This window comes from Morus notabilis, unplaced genomic scaffold, assembly GCF_000414095.1.
Source record: "Morus notabilis unplaced genomic scaffold, ASM41409v2 Scaffold72, whole genome shotgun sequence".
Lineage (NCBI taxonomy): Eukaryota > Viridiplantae > Streptophyta > Magnoliopsida > Rosales > Moraceae > Morus > Morus notabilis.
This window is the reverse complement of record NW_010367952.1, coordinates 107,797-131,605: the sequence shown is the minus strand read 5'-3', so window position 1 is coordinate 131,605 and position 23,809 is coordinate 107,797. Positions and strand designations below refer to the sequence as shown.

The window sequence follows — 23,809 nt, the reverse complement described above, 5'->3', positions numbered from 1 at the left end:
GAATTACGTGCCCATGAAACTATCAAAGCGCCATCAATTTTCCTCCGAAGTAAGTTCCCAGAAGTCTCTATTCCATTTTCACCAAATCTCCTTTTCAACCTTTGAAAGGTCTTTGACAACCTTGCTTTACGAGATGGCGTGTATAGACTTCTGTCAGAGCACGTCGTACGGACGACGGAGTAAGCTGTTAAGCAGTTTCATCTTTTCCTATAAATATCCCTGTATTTCCCTCATTCTGACACGCCACTTCAATTCAGAAGTTATCTCCTTCTCATTATAAAATTTTCTCACTTTGAGTGCTCATTTTCTCTCTCATCCTTTTAACTAACTTCTTCAAGTCTTTTGCTATAAAGACTTGAAGCTTCTTCAAGCTCTTAGGGGCTGCCCAGTTTCTAAGGTTGTCAGCCCAGTTTCTAAGTGTTGACAACCTTAGAAACTCTCTAAGAACTCTCTTTGATCTTCTTCAGCCATCCTTTGAGAGTCTTTTTCAAGTTTCTTTACACTTTCTTGAAATATTCAAGACTTCAATCTCGTAGTCATACTTACTCACCGTGAAAGTAAGTGCTCTAAATGGTGTCCCTCCCCTGGAGTACCTATTCACTAGAGCCTTATCCGCCTCACTAGCCATACTTTCACCATCCATCAACACCTTATCTACCAACGAAGCTTCATACTTAAAGCCTCTAAAGCAGCCCGAAAACTGTCTTTGTAGCACTTCTTCATCAAAAGCCTTATCCAACTCTGAGTCACTCCTCAATAAACTATTTGATCAACTCCTCCTACTATTTTTCATCCACGAAGTTCCATATTTATATATTTTGGAAGTTCTCAAACTTGTTTTGCAGGTGCATCTCAGACATTTGACAACGAAGATGGCCCTAGGATCCGATTCCTTCGGTTCTCTTCAGGCTTAATCGACCACACCTCTCTGTCGAAGGTCTTGCCATCGTCATCAACTCCGAAAGCTCGTTAAGTACTTTGACCACATTGGAACCGCCACCGACAAGTCAAAGACTTACACGTGTACGTCCCTGACACTTCAACATCGTCGCTGACATCGACGTTATGCCAGGATCAGTGAATTTTATATTTAACCGTAAATACGGACACGACAACTAATATTGACCAAAAAGTGATCAATAATTCAAAAAATATTAAACGTTTGGTTCAGTTTGATTAGATTAATCGATTGTTACACGTTTCTTCTTCTTCTTTTATTTTTTTTGAAACATCTCTAGCAATGATTATCACATTGTAAATCACTAATTAAGGGGCGATAGATCACTTGGTAAATCAGTGATTCATCAATTAGTAAATTTAACAAAAAAATGGTTAATTTTTAATTATTTATAGTATTTTTTACGAGTAGCATCAATATTAGTGCAAATCGATATTAAAATGGATAAAATTGAACTACCATAGAATGGACGACAACTAAATATCTACTCTTTTATATACTTAAAATTAGGATTAGGATTTAACATGTATGGAAAACAAAAGAAAGAAATAAAAGCGTCAAAAAGAATAAAACACCAAAAAAGGTTATGGAAAACAAAAGAAAAAATATAAAAGAGTTAAAAGAAAAGATAAAAGATGCAAAGAAAAGAGAAAGAGGAGAAAAAACATAAAATGGTGCATAAATGACTACAAAAAATAAACGGTATAGTTTTCTTCCACTCTTTTATATATTTAGTATTTACTATTTAGATAAGATAGAATTTAATAATTTGATTACGATAAAAAGTGAGAAAAATGTAACATATGAAGGTCTATATTCTACGTTATTTATTAACGCATATCTTTTTACTTTTTTATTTCAAGTGTTTGCAAAGGAAAAAAATAATAATAAAAAAAAGATAGGCAAAAAAGGTTGAAAGAAGCAAATAACCAAAACTATTTAGACAACTAAAAAAGGAATAATTGAGTCATGATGGCTATTTTATATATGTAGGATAGTAGTGGTCGAGAAGAGCGTGAAAAAATAAGTATAGGCATATTTTTAAAAATTTATTTTAGTGAGACAATTAAAAAGAAATTTGTGAGAATAAAGTTAAATATAACAAATTTTAGAGTGCTACCGAAAAAAATATCTAAGTAGGATAACATTTGAAAAAAAATAATTGAGGTAAATAAAATAAAAAAAGTTAAAGAGAAGGATAAGAACGAAAAAATATTAGATTTTGGGGAAAAAAGAAAAAGGAAAAAGACTTGAAAAGTATCACGTCCCGGAACAGGGGTCGGTGACGTGGAACTCGATTAGGGGTTAAGCACATGACAATAAATGAAATTCCCAACGAGTCACACACTCAATTAAAATAAATTACAAGACATATCCACAGGATCTCATTACCGTACATACATGACTTGTAAATAAGTATTACATTACATCATCCACAGTCTAGAAATTCAAATGTCAGAGTTTACAAATCCTTACATATATTCAAGATGATGAACACAATTCTCACTTGATCGAACAGTAACAAATAATCCAGCTACTCCGCACCGCTCTTAGAGTCGCCTGGGAGGGGTTTTATACATTTGAAACATAGAAAACGTGAGCGAAATGCCCAGTAAGATATAATTTATAAAACTGAATAAATAAATAAGTGAATAATAAATGAATGAATAAGTAAATAAAGTATGACATTCAGTCCCGACACAACAGCCGGAACCTCACATCTTATTTCTCAAAGGAAATATATCTGAAAATATATCTGTATTACAGGCATCAGCAAGTAATTTATACTATGATAAATCACTTACACAACCACGTGCATAAGCCATACCCCCAGGGTTTCGGGTCCTGCCCCCAAAGATGCACTCTCCATATCCTATCTTGGATATCAGCCAGTTTATTGATTCGCAAGATCTCTTATCTTAAGAAATCATTCATTCAACTTTATGAAATCGTTCGTTATAATCTCATGAACTACACAAGCCATGAGTCCCATGAACTACAACAAGCCATGGTCCCATGTACTACCACAAGCTATGGGTACCATGAACTACAACAAGCCATGGGTTTCTTTCGCAAATAAGCCCATTTTCTTTAAAACATTTGTAAGGTCAAAATCCTTTTTGAAAACAGGCTCACAAAGAAAAGGGCTAGGAACCCTACCTCGTAATTATCAAATGAACTACAAGCGGTGCACTATTCTGGCTTCCGCTTCCTCAAGCCACTCAGTCTGAGTCCTCAGTCAGCACTGATACAAGACAACACTTTAGGATTTAATTCTCATTCCTAAAGCAATTCAGTCTCAATTACATCCTTTGATTTCCTATTAGTGTGCCATAATTCAATTACCGGTTTCACAAACCATTTCATGTTTCAAATCATCATTCCAAGGATTTTCAATATCAAAACATGGATTAAAGATGCTAATCCATCTACTCTAGGTCCCCAAATGAAGCTAATTTGGGTCATCCTCGAAACCATAGGTCAAAAGAGCATTTTCAGGTCAAACGGGGTCAAACCCCGTGTATACCGGTCGACTGGTGACAGAGCAGTGCCACCACCGGTCGACCGGTGATGTGCAATCCGGTCGACCGCACAGGTCGATCGGTGAAGAACACCAGTGCGAGAAAACTCACAAAATCAGTCCGAAAATTTGTAAATCCAATACCAAATCAAGATATCTCAAGGGACAACCACTAGATCCGGGTTCTAGGTACTAAATCAAGTCCAAAGAACCCAAGATCTCCAATTTTTACCACGATTTTACTCAAAATCCATGAAAATTCATTCCGAACCAAAATAGGGTTTTTAAATCCGAAAATCCAAGAATCAAGAGAGGTTTTTTCAGAAATCTCACATCAAATCCATCTCTTGGAGTTGAAAACTTCTTGAAACTTTGCTTTGGTTCGAAATCCGGTTGATTTGAAGCAAAACGGAAGAGAGAGAGAGTGAAGTCGAGAGTGAGAGTGTGAGAGAGAAAGAGAGAGTGCATGGGAAGAAAAGAGGAAAAAGGAAGAAAAGGAAAGGAAAAAAAGAAAAAGAAAAGAAAAGAAAAATAGACAGATCAAACATTTAAAATAACAGTCTAGAAATGTACGCACACACACCTCTGGATAAAATGTAAATACTGAGAATATTTAAATACCTTAGAATTACTCAACTTTACATGTCAGAAATATTTATTAATTAATAACCAATTAATTAATTTAGACCAGGCACACTTATAAATCTCAATTATCTTAATTAATCTCATTTAATTTTTCAGGATGTTAATTTTATATATGTAGGATAGTAGTGGTCGAGAAGAGCGTGAAAAAAAATAAGTATAGGCATATTTTTAAAAAATTATTTTAGTGAGACAATTAGAAAGAAATTTGTGAGAATAAAGTTAAATATAACAAATTTTAGAGTGCTACCGAAAAAAATATCTAAGTAGGATAACATTTGAAAAAAATAATTGAGGTAAATAAAAAAAAAGTTAAAGAGAAGGATAAGAACGAAAAAATATTAGATTTTGGGGAAAAAAGAAAAAAGAAAAAGACTTGAAAAGGCCAAAAAAAAAAAACAGCAAAAGCAAAAAAGAAAAAAAAAATCTAAAACGATGTGTTTTGGAGACCAAAAGTGTACAGAGGCAAAAGATCAACTCTTTTATAATATAGTGAAATAAAGTTAAATATAACAAATTTTTAAATCTCCACGGAAAGAAATATTTAGGTAGGATAGCATTTGAAAAAAAAATAATAATTGAGGTAAATAAAAGGAAAAAAAGTTAAAGACAAGGATAAGAACGAAAAATATAAAATTTTGGGAAAAAAAGAAAAAGGAAAAAGACTTGAAAAGGCAAAATTTTTTTTTGAGGTAAATAAAAGAAAAAAGTTAAAGAGAAGGATAAGAACAAAAAAAATATAAAATTTTAGGGAAAAAAAGAAAAAAGAAAAAGACTTGAAAAGGAAAAAAAAAACCATCGCAAGCAAAAAGCAAAGAAAAAAAAAATCCAAAACGAGATGTGTTTTGGACGACCAAAAGTGTATAGGCCACAAGATCAACTATTTTATAATACTAATTTTGGTACGTGAGATGCACGAATTTAATTATGATTAAAGCTTTTATAACTTATAATACAAACAACAATAAACAAGAAAAAAATAGACGAGTATTTTTACTTAAAGATTAAAAAAGAGTATACATTAAGTAGTTCAAATGAAATCGCACAACTAACTCGTCCACAAATGTAGAGTTTGAATCTCCCACACATTGTCCTTTTTTTTTAAAGAAGTATACGTTAATAGTAGTTGGTGATATTTAATTATAGAAATACATTAAACATTCTAAATTGTAAATTAATAAAGTAAAAAATAAATAAATTAAAGAGCTTAAACTTAAAAATGAAAGGAAAAAAATAAAACACCTAAAAACTTACCGTTTTAAACCATCATAGAATGAGCATAAATTTTGAAATACAAAAAGAAAAAAATAAACGAGTTAAAACTTAAAAATAAAAAGAAAAAGTAAAGCATCTAAAATTTATTGTTTTGAATTACCGGATGAACAACCACCAAATATCTACTCTTTTATATAATTAGGATTAGGATTTATAAAGTACCAAAAAAGTTATGGAAAACAAAAGAAACAAAAAATAAAAGAGTAAAAAGAAAAGATAAAGGAAGCAAAGAAGAGATAGGGGGAACAAAAAGCAGCAAACTGGTGCGTAAATGACTATAAAAAATGAATAATATATTTTTCACTCACTCTTTTATATAGTTAGCATTTACTATTTGGGTATGATATGATTTAGCATTAAAATTATGATAAAAAGTGAAAAATGTAACATATGATACTCCATAATTTACGTTATTTGCTAACACATTTTTTTTATTTTATTTTAAGTGTTTGAAAAAAAAATAAAAGAAAAAAGAGAAACAAAAAAAAGTTGGAAGAAGCAAAGAATCCAAAAATTTCCTAGATAAAAAGGAGCCAAAACGACTCGTTTTGGACTGTTAAAAAAGAAATAATATTGTCGTCATAGCTCTTTTACATATGTGCAGAATAGCAATAGTTATGAAAGCCGTGAAAAAAAATTTATTAGGGGTATATTTGTAGAAATTTATTTTAGTGGGATAATTAGAAAGACATTTATGAGAATAACTTTTAATATAACAATATATTAGAGAACTATCGTAAAGAAATTTCTAAGTAGGATAACATTTGAAAAAAAATCAATTAGGGTGAATGAAAGAAAAACGTTAAAAAGAAAGGTAAGTACGAAAAGTATAAAATTTTAAAGAAGAGATGAAAAAGGGAAAAAAAGACCTTGAAAAGCCCCCTAAAAAACCATCAAAAGCCAAAAAAAAAAAGAAAGGGGGGCCTTAAAACACACGTTTTGGACGACGAAAAAGGCCCAGTAAAGCAAACTTCCACTCTTTTATAATATATTAGTTGAAGTCAGCTGTGGACGGGAAAACTTTTAAGTTCTATCCCTATGTTAAATTTTAATTATTGTGTTAGTAAAAATTATGGATTGAAAAAAAAAAAATAAAGGAAGTAAAACAAAAGCGAAAGGAAAAAAAAAACGTATAAAAATAAGAATGTATAATTGTTAAAAAAATTATATGATTAAATGAGAGACCAAAAAAGTTAATAGAATACGGTGATTAGAATTATATTTAGTCCGATTTAAAAAGCTCGCGGTGCAATAAATGTGGTGGAGTTTTATGAAATTTTTTTAAGAATCTGTGGTGGTCGCGGAAGGATCGAGTGGACTGGACCAAAAATAAACAAGAAGAAGAGAAACAAAAAAATTTAAAAATTTTAAAGAAATGAAAAAAGGTTAAAAAATTGGGGACTAAAAGAGCAAATAAGGAAGAAAAGGAGGCTCAAAAGAAAAGAAGGCAATAAGCCAAAACAAAAAAGAAAATTAAAAAAAAAGGGGACGAAACGTTTTGTTTGTGCCCTCACAGAAGAAACGTTTCGTTCTTACCGCGGGTAAGGTTGTAAGAATTTAGACCGAATCCGACTAACCCGCCTGATTCGAATTAACTCTACCTGAAATTTGTGAATTTTTTTTTTCTTGGATTCAAATAGGCCCAACCCGCACATTACGGGTTGGACCGCAGGACGGGCTTCCTTCGGCCGATACTCCCCGACCCGGCCGATGAGATTAGTGGGAAAAAATCTCTTCGCAGTTCTAAGTCTCTCTCTCGGATTCAAATAGGCCCAACCCACACTTCTCAGTTTCTCTCTCTCTGCTAGCGTCCCTCTCCTTCGATTCTTGCAGCTTCCTCTTTCTCTTTGCCAATGAAAGAATCTCTTCGCGTCACAGTGAGAAATGGTTTTACAGAAATGAAACGAATTCAGAATCGACTCGATTGGGTCATTCGCAGTCACCATTACTATCAAACTAAATTCAATCCTCTTTTCAACTCTTGTATATTTAGTATTTACACTCTTATCTTATCTATATATCTACCCAATCCAATTTCAGCAAAATCAACGCAATTCCTACCAGAAAGACGAAATAATCAAACCCTAAATCAGAAAGAGGAGCGACGGACCTTCGAGAATCCGACGATCGCCGTGAGATCCGAACAAGAAGCGGGTCAACTGGTTGAATCCGAAACTCTGAAGAAGAAAAATCCAAGCTCTAATGGCCTCAAATCCCAAAACCACCACACATTTTTTGTGCCGACTCAAGAACAATCCATACTCGTCAAAAACCAAAAACAACTTCTCGTTTTGCCTCTTCTCTTTCGGCTCTCAATCAATCATTTAACCCCAAAGAAACGTCAGATTTTAAGTTTTCGAAACAGTGGAAACCATTAAAGAAGGAAAATCGAGCTCAGAAAGAGGCAAGAGTGGGTAAATAACAGTTGGTACCTTCCTCGTCCAAAGACATCATAAATATGCTGACAAAGACCATAATTTGTTTTCTTTCCAACATGTTGCCATGGGCACAATCAAACATCCAGGCCCAACCCGCCCAACCCGCAAAATCGAGCCTACTCGAGGTAACCCAAAGGATTACGGGTTTGTGAGCCAAATTAAATGCTGCGGCCCAAACTCCGAATGTAGCGGCTCGGCCCAAATTTTAAGCCCAATCCGAGCCTAACCGGCCTACTTACATCCCTAACCGCGGGCGTGGAGCGAATCGTTTCGTCCCCATAAAGACGAAACCGCGGGCGCGGGATTCACATAGTGCCCCTCACAGACGAAACGTTTCGTCCCACCACGGGCGTGGGATCCACATATTGTATAGATGTAGATGTATAGATACAGTGGTAGTGAAGAGGGGAGGAAAAGGAGGAAAAAAAAAAAGAAGAGGAGGAGAGAAACGAAAGAGAGCACGAAGAAGCAGAGGCAGAGGCAGCGGCAGCGGCAGCGACTCGTCTTCCAGTTCTAGGTATACTCCGTCTCTTCTCGTCTCCTTTTTTGCTCGTATTGTTGTTCCATGAATGCGACTCCAACTCCAACTTCTTCTTGTTCTTGTTCTTCTTCTTCCTCCTCAGTTCCTCAGATCGCAATTCCTAACCCTTAAGCTTCTCTATCACAATCAATTTTCGTCATTCGAATTGTATTTCGGTTCAATATTACGCGAAATAGAATCGAAAAACCAGTTCAATGGTCCTTTAGGTTCATCTCAGTAGAATTGGATTGGTGTTGAAGTTAAAAATCGCTGTTTGGTTATAATATACTAAAAATGGGATTTTTACTTGATTTGATTGGGAGTTTTCAATTCAAAATTCATTAATTTCCGCAATTAAAGTTTTATCTTCCAGTTCAGCTGAGATTATTGTCGTTAAGGATTATTCTGTTTTTGTTTTACTTACAATTTTTTTTTTAATTTTATACTTTTTTTAAGAATAATGTGCTGTCGACTTTACTCACTAAAGGAATTGTTGCTCTAGGTTGTACATTTTGATGTTTAATGGTTGCTTATGAGCAAATAGAGTACTATTTGGTTGTAACCCAGTAACTAAATGTTATGTTTTTGCCAGAAACTGCTAATGCCCGATCATTGTCCACTATCTCTTGGTCTGTTTCGTTGCTTTTTTATACTTCTTTGAGTTCCACAATGACAACCCCGGCTCCTAACGTGGGCTCAACAAGTTCATGGGGGCCGCCTGCGGCTTTTACCATGCCTCCGGGAACACCCGGGGCTCCGGGAACACCTGGCCCCCCAGGAATATTGCAATCTACACATATCTCCTCTAATATTACCGTGGGACCTGTGGCCGTGGATACTTCTTTAACAGTTCAGAGACCTATTATGCCTTCGCCAATGGGTGCTATGGCATCAAATTCAGCTGTTCAGCAGCAAATTGGTGTTCCATATCAGTCTTTGCCTTCCATGGCTGCTCCCCCTCAGGGACCCTGGTTGCAGCCCTCTCCTCAGATGGGAGGCGTTCCTAGGCTGCCGAATTTGCTATATCATGCCGCCTTTCCTGGCCCTTTCCCGTCAATGGCACGCGGTATTCCCCCTTCTGTTCCAGGACCTGATTCGCAGCCTCCTGGCATTGCTCCTGTTGGAAATACTCGTCTGACTCCAACACCTTTTGCCGCTTCTGTACAGCCAGTAGTGGCAGGATCCTCAGGGACAAGGATGGAATTACATACTTCAGGTAGTGATGTGGTTGCGCTTTCTTGGTGTTGAATGGCTAATTATGAATTTTCTTTTTTCATCCCTTAACTGATGTATCTTTTTCTCCTAATAAATATTGAACGGGCTTGGTAGACGAACAAACCCATGTCCGTGATGTTAGGTCCCAAGTTAGTGCTGATGTTAATGAGCAATCAGATGCATGGACAGCGCACAAGACTGAGGCTGGAGTTGTCTACTACTATAATACTTTGACTGGAGAATCAACTTATGATAAGCCACCTGGTTTTAAGGGCGAGGTATTTGCAATTCTAGTTTCTCTGAAACATTTGGTTTTTTCTTTTCCTAATATAATTAACTTTTATCCCTGGTTTTGATGTTGATGCAGCCTGAAAAAGTATCTGTGCAGCCTGTCCCTGTATCAATGTAAGCTCGCTCTGTTTTAGTTTTTGGGATTTTTTTACCTGTTGCATTTACAACAAAAATGATCTTATCACATGTTGTAAATCAATTTTCTTGTTGCTTTCATGGTTGTGCTTATTTATTTTTCCCAACAGACGGAATTGGACTCTATAACATAAGTCTTAGGGACACTATACATTGTTCATCATAATAGAGAAAATATTAATGAGATGTTTGTTTTAAGGGTTCGTCCCTGATTTTGAATCTTGGTTCTTGGTTCTCTACAGTGTTTTTCTCTCACAAAAAATTTGAATTTCAAAAATTAGACTCATGAATCATGGTTTTGAATCCATGAACCCAACGTCCCATAAGATAGAGGTGTTCTTGTTGCTAGTTTTCTTTTCCTGTGAATATCAAGTTCCAATTTCCAATCAACGTTGGGATCTATAGGGCATACACGAATATATACTGCATAAGCAATACATTTATCATATTCAAAAGGATTCTCCAGATGAGTTCTAACTGCTCTGTAAATCTCTTTATGATTTCGTTTCAGTTCCACCATTTCTTAAAATTACCCCCTTTGCTACAGTTGTGAAGCGAGCTCAATTTAAAAATTTAAGATTATAGGAAAGCATGTTTGTTGATATCTTTCATTGAATTAGCTAATTAGCACATCTGGATTTAATTTGGTTTGAAGCCCAACTTGATTGAAATATTCCACCTCTATGTCATGTAAAGTAAAAAACCTTTAATGTCCGAATCCCTCCCTTTTCTCCCTATTTTGCGATAGATTATATATTTGTGTGTGTGTGTGTGTTTTCTTTTACTTTTTTTTATTTTTTAAAAAAACTATTGAAGTATCTTTTTCATTATCTATAGTTCTTGTTGTGTTTGCTAGCGTCTATTATTTGTTTTTTTGTTTTGTTTTTTGTTTTTTTTTGGGCTTGCTAATACAAGGAAATGCTAATAATCTCATGTGAAGACTATAATTTCTTGTTAGCTTTCATGTCTCTTGGCCGTTAGACTGTTGCAAATATCTTTTATCTCTTCATAGCAAAAAGAGAATTTCTTTGCTATCTGGAAGCTGCTCATCAAAGTATTGTAATTTTCTTTACTTTTGGTTTCCTATTTTTTCTGTGTTCAGGGTGAACTTGCCTGGAACTGATTGGGTATTGGTCAGCACAAGTGATGGAAAAAAATACTATTACAACAACAAGACCAAGGTAGGGTTTGTTATGAAATGTTTCTGTTCTGAGGGTTCTGCTATTAGTTTTCTGTTTCTTATCATTCAAACAATAAAATTTTGTGCTTAGTATTTTATTTTATTTTTCCTTTCATCATTGTCTCTTTAGTTCATTCATATTTTTATTTCTATAAGAAACAAGTTCTATTGAAGAAAACTTCAACAGTACATAAAGGAAAGATGATGAGACATCATCATGAAATATATAGAAGAAACAAAAAAAGTGGAGAACCTAGACCATGAGAATAAGAGAGGTGGACACCACACGTAAAATTGCCAAAACCCTTGTCTTTCCAACAGAAGGAAAGCATGAAAGGGAGGAACATTCTTCAAATCTTTAGCACCTTGGTGTTGATGCTATTTCTGAAACCAGATTAGTCCTCAACCAAAATAGAATCTGCATTGTATCTTCCTAATTCATCCCGCAACTTACTCATTGGCAGAAAATTTAAAATGAAGCAAATGATATGACGTCTTACAATCTTTCCACATATCACATGCCAAGCAGGGGGTAGAGTCCCACGACTCACCCTCTGAATCACTCACAGTCATTAAGCTTTCCATGACAGCCAAATAGGGACCTGAACTTTTACAAGGAAGTTCTTTAGCTACTCTCCTGTATTTTGACGCTGCTTATTTAATCATTTTATGCATTAGAACAGCTTTAATGCTCTTCTATTTTCCTTTTCTTCATGCACTTATGTGTTGGGTTTCTTTAGTATCAGTGGAGCAATTAGGGCTAATATTGCTTATGTTAGTTGTGGATAAATTTTGCATAGAAAAGTAGAAGGTGGTTATTTATGATCTCAGTTCAAAGTACTAGCAAGCTGCTTGCTTCTATGCATATACAAGTTTAGGAGAGAGAGCCAACACTTTGCCTTATTTGTAAGTTCTGTGGTTTCAGTTTGTAAGCAATGTGGTATGCGCTCTGTCATTCACAATTAGAGTTTCTCTCCTATTTCAGTCTGGTGCTCAGATTTTATGTATAAATGTGTGCGTGTGTGTGTGTTTTTTTTTTGGTTGCTAAAAGGAGACTTTTACAGTTTGATGTGTTGGTAAAGATGTGTGGTTTTAAGGATATGGACACCTTGAGGATAGTCCGTGCCCGTTCATTTCATGGGTTTACAACCCATGGCTCCGGTTTGAACCCAATATTCGGTTTACAACCCATGTTTGCTTGTTAAAATTTTGAACCTGAAATGTGGTCGAGAACCCATAGGAACCCAAAATTATCGGTTTTGGAGAACTTAACCCTCCCCTAGGTTTTCATAGGTTTGAACCTATTTGCTACAGTATTTCTAGTTTAAAACCATGGCTCTATTTTTGGTTTACTCACAATTCTCATACTGACCAAACACTAGCTCAAACTTTTATTCTCTGATGTGATGTTTTATTACCTATGTAAACTTTACACTTCTAAACACCAGTTTGAACCAGAGTAAACCCAAATAGGCTCAAAACTTTTGGTTCAAACCCAAAAGGTTCAAAACCTCGCAATTTATACTTGTGAAGCGAACGGGGCCTAAGGAATCTTGAACTTTTTAAGTGCTAGAATGGCTACAGAAGAAAAATGGTTGGTTGTGATTTTTCTCCAGGATGAACCTGTCACAATGGAGACGTGTTTGCTTCTATTTTATAAAAGATAATCTGCTGGTAAGCCTCATTATAGTTATTGTATTATTATCTCATCTTTCCCGCTTTTTTCTCCCTCAATCAGGTTAGCAGCTGGCAGATCCCAAACGAGGTGACAGAATTAAGGAAGAAGCAAGAAAGTGACATTCCAAAAGAAAATTCCACGTCAGTGCCAAATAATAATGTATTGGCTGAAAAAGGATCTACTCCAATAAATTTGAATGCTCCTGCCATTAACACAGGTGGTCGTGATGCAATGGCTCTTAGATCCACAAGTGCACAAGGTTCATCATCTGCACTTGACTTGATTAAGAAGAAGTTGCAAGAGTTTGGAACCCCTGTTACCTCTTCATCAGGTCAGGTACAGCCTGGAATTGCAGCATCAGAATCAAATGGCTCTAGGGCAGTTGAGCCTACAGCGAAGGGCCAGCAGAGTGAAAGTAGCAAAGATAAGCCTAAAGATGCTAATGGTGATCGCAATATGACCGATTCCTCTTCAGATTCAGAGGATGCAGACAGTGGGCCTACAAAGGAGGAGTGCATTATTCAATTTAAGGTACGTTTGTTTTACACTGTATTTAAGCTTTTTAAAGAGATGTAATGCTAGAATCTTAGGAAATCCAATATCCTGACATGACATGTTTGTTGAGAATCACGTTTGATGCCCAGTAGATCCATCCACCCACTATGTTGAGTTCTTAAATGTTCTACATTGATTTTGTTTTCCATATGTTGTGCGTATTCTACACCAGTAATTTGGAATTAAGTATAACTTTGTGCTGATAGTTTTAGATTGTTATGTGCTTATTCACATAGTTAATTGACATTTTAATTCTTGGAGATCTGTTTGATTAAATTTTGTGTAGCTCTGCTAGCTCTAGACTTCTGTCTCCTTGATGAATTTTTGGCATGTGCCTGATGATAGTGATAAAGCTTGGTCTTTATACAGGAAATGCTTAAGGAACGAGGAGTGGCACCATTCTCAAAATGGGAAAAGGAGCTGCCAAAGATTGTTTTTGATCCACGATTTAAGGTTTGTTGTAGTGGAATACTGGCAATTTTTTTGTTGAGTAGGCTCTAAATTATAATGTGAAGTGCTTGATGTTCCACGTTTTGTTGCTTTCCCCTCTTTTTCTCCCTCTTATCATCATTCTTGCATTATTTGTGTTTGTCTGGGATGTTGGGTGCATGTGTGATAACTTAATAACAACTGCAGTCTTGATATTCTTGAAATATAATTAATCTTATAGAGTAATCAATCATCCGAGGTTTTCTCGTGTTGTATTGTGGATACTTATATTATGCCTCTGTAGTGATGTTTATATGAATTGATTTATTGGTGGTTGTGCACCATCTAAAGAGTATATGTTTGGAGTAATAATGATGTTTGGTCCCTAGAATCTGGATTTTCAGTTTTGGTTATTTTGTCTTTGTGCTTTTGGTTGGTTTGTATATCTTTTGTTTTCTATTTCCCCCTTTTTTTCCTGAGAATATCTTTATCCTCTTATTCTTGTATTTATTCCATTTCATCAATATGAGGTTTTCTCTTATAAAAAAAATGTTGGTGGTGCATAAATGCAAAAATGTAGCAGTCCTTGTAAGTTGGGGGGACCGGTGATGTCCTATGTGGAATGGCCTGTTTCTAATTGTGAAAGATCTATTCCATTCCTATTACACAGGCTATTCCAAGTTACTCCCTTAGGAGGTCCTTGTTTGAGCACTATGTTAAGACCCGTGTGGAGGAGGAACGAAAAGAAAAAAGAGCTGCTCTGAAGGCTGCAATAGAGGGATTTAAGAAGTTACTGGATGAAGCCTCAGAGGTTTGATTTGATTCCCTCAAATTAAAGCTGCTGTACTGTTTACGCTTCTTTTATGAATTGGATCATGGAAATGCAGATTGCTTATTAACTACCGTTTGAATTTTTAGGACATTGATCATAAAACATATTATCAAACTTTTAGAAAGAAATGGGGTGATGATCCACGATTTTTAGCCTTGGACCGCAAGGATCGAGAGCATTTATTGAATGAAAGGTACTCAATATGGTTGGACTCAATTCAGTAATGAATTTACGATTTTTGTGCACCTTTGTCCATTAGTCATAGTCATTTTTCCTTTGGGCTTGTTCGTGTTATATTCACACCAATCATTGATGTTAATTAGTGTGATCCCTGATTTAATTTGTTTAACAATGGTGGCAGCAGTTAGGTACTGATGCCCAGAAGCCTTGAGCATTTGTGTTAATTTTAGTAACTTAACTCTAGTTTGGTGAACTGAACTCTCTTAATAGCTTTTAGTTTCGACGTCATGTAATAGACTCATATGAGTGCTTTTTGTGCAAGAACAATGCAGAGATTGTTGATCACTTGTTTTTGCATTGTCTTTACTCCTATAGAATTTGGTGCATGCTACTTGATGGGGCTTCTCTGGGATATTCCCAGAAATGGCAAACAATTATGCAAGTACTCCCTTTCATTGGATGGAAAGAAACCGCAGAATCTTTGAGGAGTGTGAGGAAACCAGTGATTTCACATGGGATAAAATCAGATATTGAGTAGCTCTTTGGTATATAACCTTTGGGTAGAACTCATCCCCAAAAGTTAGCTTGTAGAGAGAGGGTGCCCAAGTGATTATAAACGCACATGCTAAGCCCATACTTTAGCATTGTGGGACTCAACCATAATCCTAACATACCACCATGCTTCCAACACCGACGTCCATGGCGGCCCACTCTGGCCTTTCCAGGTCGCCCCTTCTGCAACGTGGGCCTGAGGTAGGGCATGTTCTGATACCAATTGTTATAACCCTTGGGTAGAACTCATCCCCAAAAGCTAGCTTGTAGCGAGAGGGCGCCCAAGTGGTTATAAACTCACATGCTAAGCCCATACTTTAGCAATGTGGGACTCAACCAGGATCCTAACAGTTCACAGGGAAATCGAGTTTAGGAGCTTACTTTTGTCTGATATAGTTAGAAACTGGGCTCCATTTTTCGTAGAATAGGATGCTATCATTTTTTTCCCCTCTTCTTTCCATGGTTTTATTCTTAGAGGAAAGCTCTTCCTCTACCTGTAATTAAATTTTGATATTCAATATTTAGTTTCTTGTTTCAGAAAAAAAAAAAAAAGGCCTCATGTGTCGTGGATTTTTGTTTTTTTTTTTGTTACCTATCTATCTTCTTTAACTTGGCGCTTATTTATATTTATATTCAACTGTTTCCTAAACAGAGAAAGTGATTTCTATTGATAACCCTTGAAAGCAACATGAGTCAGCAGGTACTAGGCTAGTGACCAGATTCTCGGATTCACTTTGGGTGTGTCCTTTAGCCCTGTATTCCTTTTGGATCTGCATGGTAAAATGTTATTTGTGTAGTTCAGGTTTGCCCTATTGCATGTTGATTTGAAAGGTTTTGCTCCATTTGCAGAGTCCTGCCTTTAAAGAGGGCCACTGAAGAAAAAGCTCAAGCAATTCGTGCTGCTGCTGCAAGCAATTTTAAATCCATGCTTCGAGAAAAAGGAGATGTAACTGTTAATTCACGTTGGTCAAGGGTAAGTGCTCTCTGCATTGGTTTCTGGTTGTTTATTGGAAAGGTGACTTTTTGTCCATGTTATATTCGTGTCTTTAAGTTTGTTTGTACTTATATATGTGCTAAGAAATCATAAATGCATACATATATATAAATATATATGTATATATATATATATATTGATTTGAAGAGAAACAAGAACTTTTATTTATAAAATAATTATATAAACAAGAAAACAAGAGGAAGAGATTTCCTCAAAAAAAAAAAAAAAAAGAGCAAAAATTACAAATTTGAAGCCCGATCCCTAACAAGGTTGGGTTGGGTTTCTCTCACCCTTTCCTCCCAACTAGGTTGGGGTAGGGGATCAATCCAACCACAAATGGCAGGGTTTTTATGACTGGCTGCCAACCTAACGTCAACCCTCTGCTTTTATCCGGACTTGTCAGAAAAAAAAAAAAAATGAACTCCTTATCTGATGGACCCAAAAGGCAACAATAAACTTAATACGATCCCATAAAATGGAGCATTCCTCCATACGGCCTTCAAAAGTCATAAAAGGCATATTACATACCTCTTCCTGGATAAACCATTAAGAAATCAGTAGCAAAGCATTATTTTGGTCCAGAAACAGTAGTTGTTTGACATGAGAAGCCAATGCTTAGTGATATATATATATATATATATATATTTTTTTTTTTTTGAATGTAAAGTTCGCCTATGAGAAAATTGTATTTAGTTAGAAGATTTCTGCACGGTTGCAAGTTTTAGCCCAATGTCAATGAACCGGAGTTACTTGATAATAATCTTATACTGCTGTTGTATATGTTTACTTCGGATTTATAGGTTATTGAAAACTGATATTTTGGTAGTCTCATATTTTGTTTAGATGCGTTGTGTTGCAAAAGAGAGAAACTCCATGCATGATAAGTTCAATTTTTCTTATTACCAGAATAATCTTGAGTCACGACCTATTATCAGTTGGTTTATGGCCAGCAATATTGGGATTATTCTTGCGTTAGATTCTTTTACGAAAAACAGACCTTTTCTTCGATCTTAATTTTTCAGTTTTGGGGTTTCTATAGGTGAAAGAAAGTCTGAGGGACGACCCAAGATACAAATCTGTCAAGCATGAAGACAGGGAAGTTCTATTTAATGAGTATCTATCTGATTTAAGAGCTGCAGAAGAGGAAGTAGAAAGGGAGGCAAAAGCCAAAAGAGACGAGCAGGTATGGATAGTGCTCTATATAACATTTAGAAAACTCCCTTCTTCCATCTCTCTCTATATAAGCAGATACAGTCAAATTTTGTATGAGTTCTTTATTATTGCTTTTCGGTTTTAACTAACGCTCAATACCCTCCCTCACTCCTTTGTTTTGTTTGAAATGGTAGAGGAGGTGGGCACTTTTCCTAACTTTAAAAGATTTCTTCCGTATTACTCTCTGTATAAGCAAATACCATTAAGAAGGTCGTTTCTCTGTTACCGTTTAATAGCATGTTAATTCCTGTACTAGTACTTTATTGCTGCTTTTCTATTTTAATTGTTATTATTTGCTTTGTGTTTTACTTTATTTTATTTTCTTGTGTTAATAAATACCCTTAAAGGAGGTTTTCTTTTTTCTTGTTCTTTTTCAAAAGAATAATAGCTGGATTTTACTTGGGGGTAAGGATTAACAAGTAACTATGAGCTTTATTCTATTGTTATTTTCTAGTCTTTGTTGTTTTTCTTGTTTTGAAGGAGGCTATCTTGTTCTCCTTTTATATCTTTTTCACTTTCTACTTCTTAGTATAATATGTCACGGTACCCTTTTTATATATTAGTGGAAAGTTATAGCACCCTTGGAAAGTACCTCGTTGATAGGAAGCAGTATATCAAAAAGTGCCCTCCTTGGAAAGTACCGTTTATTAGTAATATTTCTGAAAAATATTGGAATGTACCCGTGGAAATGTCTGTCACAGTTCCTTTGTTTCTGAAAATTGTTTTTTGTTTTTTTGTTTTTTTTGTTTTCCTTTCTGAGAGCATACTGAATGTTAGTATTGGTTATCTGTTTCTGCTTTTTCTCTTGAGTCTTGGGCATCTACTTCTAGGGATTTCTAGGACAATATCTTGCCATTTCATTTGACTTATAGGGTACGGACTTAGCAAAAAATAGACACAACTTATGGAAATATTTTGTAAGGGTGAGGATTTGATACATGTTTTTTATTATCATAAAGATTAATGTATTGTTGGTTGGTCTTTCTATCATTCATAATTGTTCACTTCCGGAAAGCATGTTTACTGGTGGCTGCATGGTTTTTGATCATTCATAGATGTCTGTCACTCTTTTGATATTCATATGTTGTATTTGTATGAAAGGAAGTCTTTCGCCTCAACTTTCAGTAAATAAACTTTCAGGATAAATTAAAGGAAAGAGAGCGGGAGTTGAGGAAGAGGAAAGAAAGAGAAGAACAGGAAATGGAGAGAGTGCGAATAAAAGTTCGAAGAAAGGAAGCAGTTGTGTCTTTTCAAGCTCTACTTGTGGAAACAATTAAAGACCCCCAGGTATTTTTTTTTAATATTTTTATAAAAGAATAATCACTTCAATTTGTAGTGCTATGAAAATAAGAAATGTGCATGACTAAGATTAGTTTATGTTAAATAGTTTGCACTCCTGCACTTGAAGCTGCTAAAAATAGCTATCTATAGGTCTTGCAAGTACAGGAAGTAGAAAACTGTCTAGGATACCTTAATCAGTTTTCGGAAAGGAATAGAACCAGCAGAAATCAGCACTTGAAGCTGCTAGAAATATCTATCTCTATAGGTCTTGCAAGTACGGTAGTGGAAAACTGTCAAGGATACCCTAATCAGTTTTAGGAAAAGAATAAAACCAGCAGAAATCAGCTTTAAAATTGTGCTGATCCAGAATCCTGATAGAAGATGCTCATGTTGGTATAATCTATGTTTATACCATTTTAATGTTTTACATTTGATGATTAAAAGCTCGTTAATATTATTACTTATGGAGAGACACGAGAGAGAGACAAGGGTAGAAGATTTGCAGATCAGTATCTTGACCTCATCCTCATTTTGTAGTGTTTCTTGCCTAATTCCACGTTATCTATACAAAACAATTATAAGTTAGAAATTGTTCATAAAAATAATTATTCTCTTGTTACTGTAACGACCTCGTTAAATGCATCAAGCAGTGTATGAAAAGGCTGTGATTTTCGTTTCTTTACAGATTGTTTGTTGCTTTCGATGCTGCTTTACCTGGAATGATTATATATTTATTATTATTATTGTTATTGCTGGAAGTAGGAACCCGACTTTAACAGTAGCTCTCTGACTTGCATGTGCCCATGCCCATTCCATTCCCATGCATACAAATACACGTTTATATCTGGTTACGGGTTTAAGCATCCATGTTTGAATTATCGGCTGGTTTATGCATTCTTAAGAGAGGCCTGGTTAGTTGTTTGTTTCCAAGCCAATATTCAACTTTTTTGTTGTCCTTGTGTACTCAGGCATCTTGGACCGAATCCAAGTCTAAATTGGAGAAGGATCCACAAGGTCGTGCATCCAATCCTGATCTTGATTCATCTGAAATGGAAAAGCTCTTCCGCGAACACATAAAGACGTTGCAAGAGGTAAGTCTACTATGTTTGCACGTTCCATTGTGCCACATGAAATGTTATGGAATAAATTCCTGCTTCCATAGGATTCCAAGATTCTAGCTATGATTCACCACATATCAATTAGCAAACTAGATGCCCTGTCATGGTTTTTCCATCGATTTGGCAAGGTCGTGATTTTTGTTTTCAAACACATGCTAGTCGGCTATTATATTCTTAGTTCACTTTTCTTTTATTTGAGAAAACTCCTGTCATAAGGAAATTAGCGGATAAGAAAAACTACTTTATGCTGTGTCCTGCTTATTGAACAAATTTCAAAACCAAAAAAATTCTTGTAAAATAGCACATTCACTCTTTTCCTTGTTGCATTTTAAATGTTTGGTGGATGCAAGAAATTCCACTGTAGCTGATGGCAAACAGTTAACTTTTAGGATATAGGGGGTTTACAATGTTGTCAAAAAACTCATTTCCTTCTGTGTAGAAAAGTGAACTAAAAATTGACATTTATCTGTGCTGTAGCACTTGTATCTAGCAGAAATTCAAATGAATAAAGTTTCTTTTCTCCCGTCTCTCATGTTCTTTCTTGTGGTTTGGATTTTTCCACAGCGTTGTGCACGTGAGTACAAAGCTCTGTTGGCAGAATTATTGACAGCAGATGCTGCTGAACGCGAGACGGATGATGGAAAAACAGTTCTTAATTCATGGTCAACTGCTAAACGTCTTCTAAAGCCCGATCCCAGATATAACAAGATGCCAAGAAAAGATAGGGAAACGTTGTGGCGTCGATATGCCGAAGACATGCTACGGAAGCAGCAGAAGTCGGAACCTAATTCTAAGGAAGACAAGAAAATAGATCCTAGAAATAGAACCTCTGTCGATTCTGGGAGGTTGCCCTCGGGATTGAGAGGAACGCATGAACGAAGATAGATGATTGGAAACTACTTGGCCTCTGTCCTTTTGTATTATTTTCATCCTCTTACTCAGTCGTAGAGTCTTGATAATTTTGACTTGTAAAGGGAAACAAAAATAAGAGTGACTTATGTATGATATTGTACTGATTTTATCATTGTTGGTTAGATGACTAATGCGTAGTATTTTCTATTTATTATACATTTTTATCAGAGCACACACAAAACATTGGATTTTACCAGTAAAAAAAAAAAAGGAAACATTGGATTTCAACTTTATTTTCCTGCATATTGGTTCATTAAATGGTGAAATTCCCGATTATCTCAATTTGTATAACATGTTGAATGTAGGTGTAGCTTAGTAATTGGTTTAGACACTTCCTGTTGTTCATATTAGACCTTGACAACAAATTTTAGTATGTTAGATTAGATCAATTTATTTTAGGGGTAATTAGAAGCTTTTTTTTTTTTTTTTTTTTCTTACTTTTTTTTTAATGAATTAATTTCCATTTCGTAGCTCGACGACAAGAATCTTGAAAAAAATACAGCCAACAATAACAGCTTCAAGGATTTAAGAGAAAATTCAATGAAAGCTCAAGGGGGTTGGTGTTAATCTTTTTTAATTATTTCATTAATGTGTCCTTGATGAATTTCTCATTTGTTTGGCACGTGAACCTTGAAAAATCATTCATTCTTTCAATGAAATAATTCAACATTCCTTTTGTGCGTGATCACCTTCTGTTGGAGCACGAGAACACGAATCTGCATTAATGATTGATATGATATTTGAATCCGCCAAAAACAAGAGGATCGATTTCAAAATTCTCTCGAACTTGTACACTTTCGTGATGTTTGTTTGCAAAAATTCTCACATTTTGAAATTACTAGAAAACTACTTATTCCTAGTTCAATGTATTCCCAACATATCAGTGTTTCTGTTCTGTAATCGCTCTTTATAATAATTTAGAATTAAATCATTTCATTACTAATGAAAATAGACGACTACAACCTTATTAAAGTGTCAAACTTTATTTATTGATTGCAAACTTTAATTTTCTTTTTCCTATTCATTGCGAACTTTGGTTTAAATTATTAGTATAAATGCACAAATACTTTTATTTTAAATAATATCGTGATGAACCATGTGCTTGTCAGGCAGCTATCCTAAGATTAAGAACATAATATGCGGTTCTTTCTTTGGCAGTGACATAAGTATCAACTTGATTGTCGTCAGAGTCCTAGTCTCTATGACGAAGGTATTTTTTCTATTCTGTCACTCTCTGCATTCATAAAGGTATTTCTTCTATTCTGTCACTCTCTGCAGTCATTGTTACGGCCACACTGTTTCTGGATGAGGTAAGAATATTTATGGGGTAAGAACATGTCCTTCTGGTGGATGCATACCTAATTTCTAGATGAGCTGGTTAGCTCCCTTACATGGACTGTTTTTGGTGCTAATGGGTTGTCTGAACAATTGGGGAAGGAGTCTTTGGCGACATAGGTCATTTATGTGATATTTAACCTTGCAATGCATGATAGAAAATGGCTGGAGATTGACCATGACAAATTCCGTTTCGCTAGTTCGAGTTTTCAACTCAAGTTGAAAAGTGAATTTACGTGAGGAAAGACACTGTAGCATAAAAAGTTGAATTTGAATTTTTGTGAGAGAAAACACTGTAATAAAAACTTGAATTGTTATTCGAACTAACAAAATGAATGAGTGGAGCCTAAATTTTAAATTTTGATTCTAGATTAGTCGAGGATTTAGGTGGAAGATTTCAACAAGAGAAATACATAATGGTACTCAAAAATTGTTATCTTACGACACATAAAATACTCTTAGATCTGTTAGGCTTATTGAACTGAAATAAAAATGGCGTTATTTCTCATAGAAACCCACCCTAAAAAACAATGGGATGAGGGACCCCATTGTTCGTATTTTTTTTTGTTTTGTTTGAGGGGCCTAATGTTCATATAAGTATGTATTTTATATAATAAATAGTATATAATGTTAACCTTTTGAACATAATTAGCCTTTTTGTGGCTTATTATCAAGATTTGGTGAGCACATGTCTAGAATTTAGTTTGTTTTATATGCACCCTTTGATTTTAGTTCAAATTTATAGTGAATTTCTACAATTTTGTTTTTGAATTGCTCTAATTTTAAAAAGAATTGTTATGTTATATGGGAAAAACAGGTGAGTATCCTGACCTTTCTTGCCCCGCGCTAGTCCCGTTGCCGATCCTAATTGGAGGAACCTGTTGAGTTAATAACTCAGATACTAATTGTTGACGGTGAAACTTCATCAACAGAAATGCACCGGACTACCCTCTTGTATCCCGTGGAGTTACCGGTTAGATATTAGCTGTATATTTGAAATTATGCTAAGAAGTGTTTGTTATGTTTTGTGAGTATGAAAAACCACACTTGAATAAGAGGACACACGAGGTTTATAGTGGTTCGCTCTGTTAATCAAGAGCTATATCCACTTGTGTATCGTTTATTTATTTTGGGCTCTTTACAAATTACATGCACGTATGCTCTCTCTTCTCATGCCCGTTTTCTTTCTTTTTTTGAACTCTCTTCTAGTGTATGGGGCCTTGCCTCCCTTTATTGCCCGAGCTTCCTTCGTGGGAGGTTTTCCTTCGTAGGTGGAAGTACTCGAGTGGCCTATTTTCTAGGCTAAGACCGTAGCCCTCTAATCACTTTTGGACTGTTCACTCAGCCATTAGGTCTTCCATTACGGCTCTGCGAATCCCTGTAATATCTTGCTACCCACTGTAGGGCGGTTTAAGGGTTTGTAATTAATGCCCGAATTGCAGACGTGTCCCAATTCTGGACGCAACTTATGGTGTCAGGCATCTTCCTCTCGGCGTCTGTATCGCGCGGATCTTATGCCCTTCTTAATCTTTCCAAGGCATAAGTTTGACGTCACA

General features: G+C 35.4%; 1 protein-coding gene across 1 annotated transcript; it reads left to right on the top strand.

Moving 5' to 3' along the window:
- The first annotated feature begins 8,281 nt into the window (after positions 1-8,281).
- On the top strand, positions 8,282-21,087 carry LOC21398077 (pre-mRNA-processing protein 40C). Its single transcript, XM_010113977.2, has 14 exons — positions 8,282-8,351; positions 8,947-9,570; positions 9,684-9,847; positions 9,937-9,974; positions 11,098-11,176; positions 12,914-13,384; positions 13,778-13,861; positions 14,508-14,648; positions 14,756-14,862; positions 16,251-16,374; positions 17,435-17,578; positions 18,748-18,894; positions 19,857-19,979; positions 20,571-21,087. The coding sequence occupies exons 2-14, from the start codon at positions 9,024-9,026 to the stop codon at positions 20,889-20,891; spliced, it is 2,490 nt and encodes an 829-aa protein (XP_010112279.1). The 5' UTR covers positions 8,282-8,351; positions 8,947-9,023; the 3' UTR covers positions 20,892-21,087.
- Positions 21,088-23,809: the final 2,722 nt, after the last annotated feature.

Excerpts from the sequence above, each read along its gene's own strand:
- LOC21398077 (XM_010113977.2), top strand. The coding sequence starts at position 9,024 with ATGACAACCCCGGCTCCTAACGTGGGCTCAACAAGTTCATGGGGGCCG. Across the intron at positions 17,579-18,747 it reads AAGCCAAAAGAGACGAGCAG|GATAAATTAAAGGAAAGAGA; the intron begins GTATGGATAGTG and ends ATAAACTTTCAG. Across the intron at positions 18,895-19,856 it reads AAACAATTAAAGACCCCCAG|GCATCTTGGACCGAATCCAA; the intron begins GTATTTTTTTTT and ends TTGTGTACTCAG.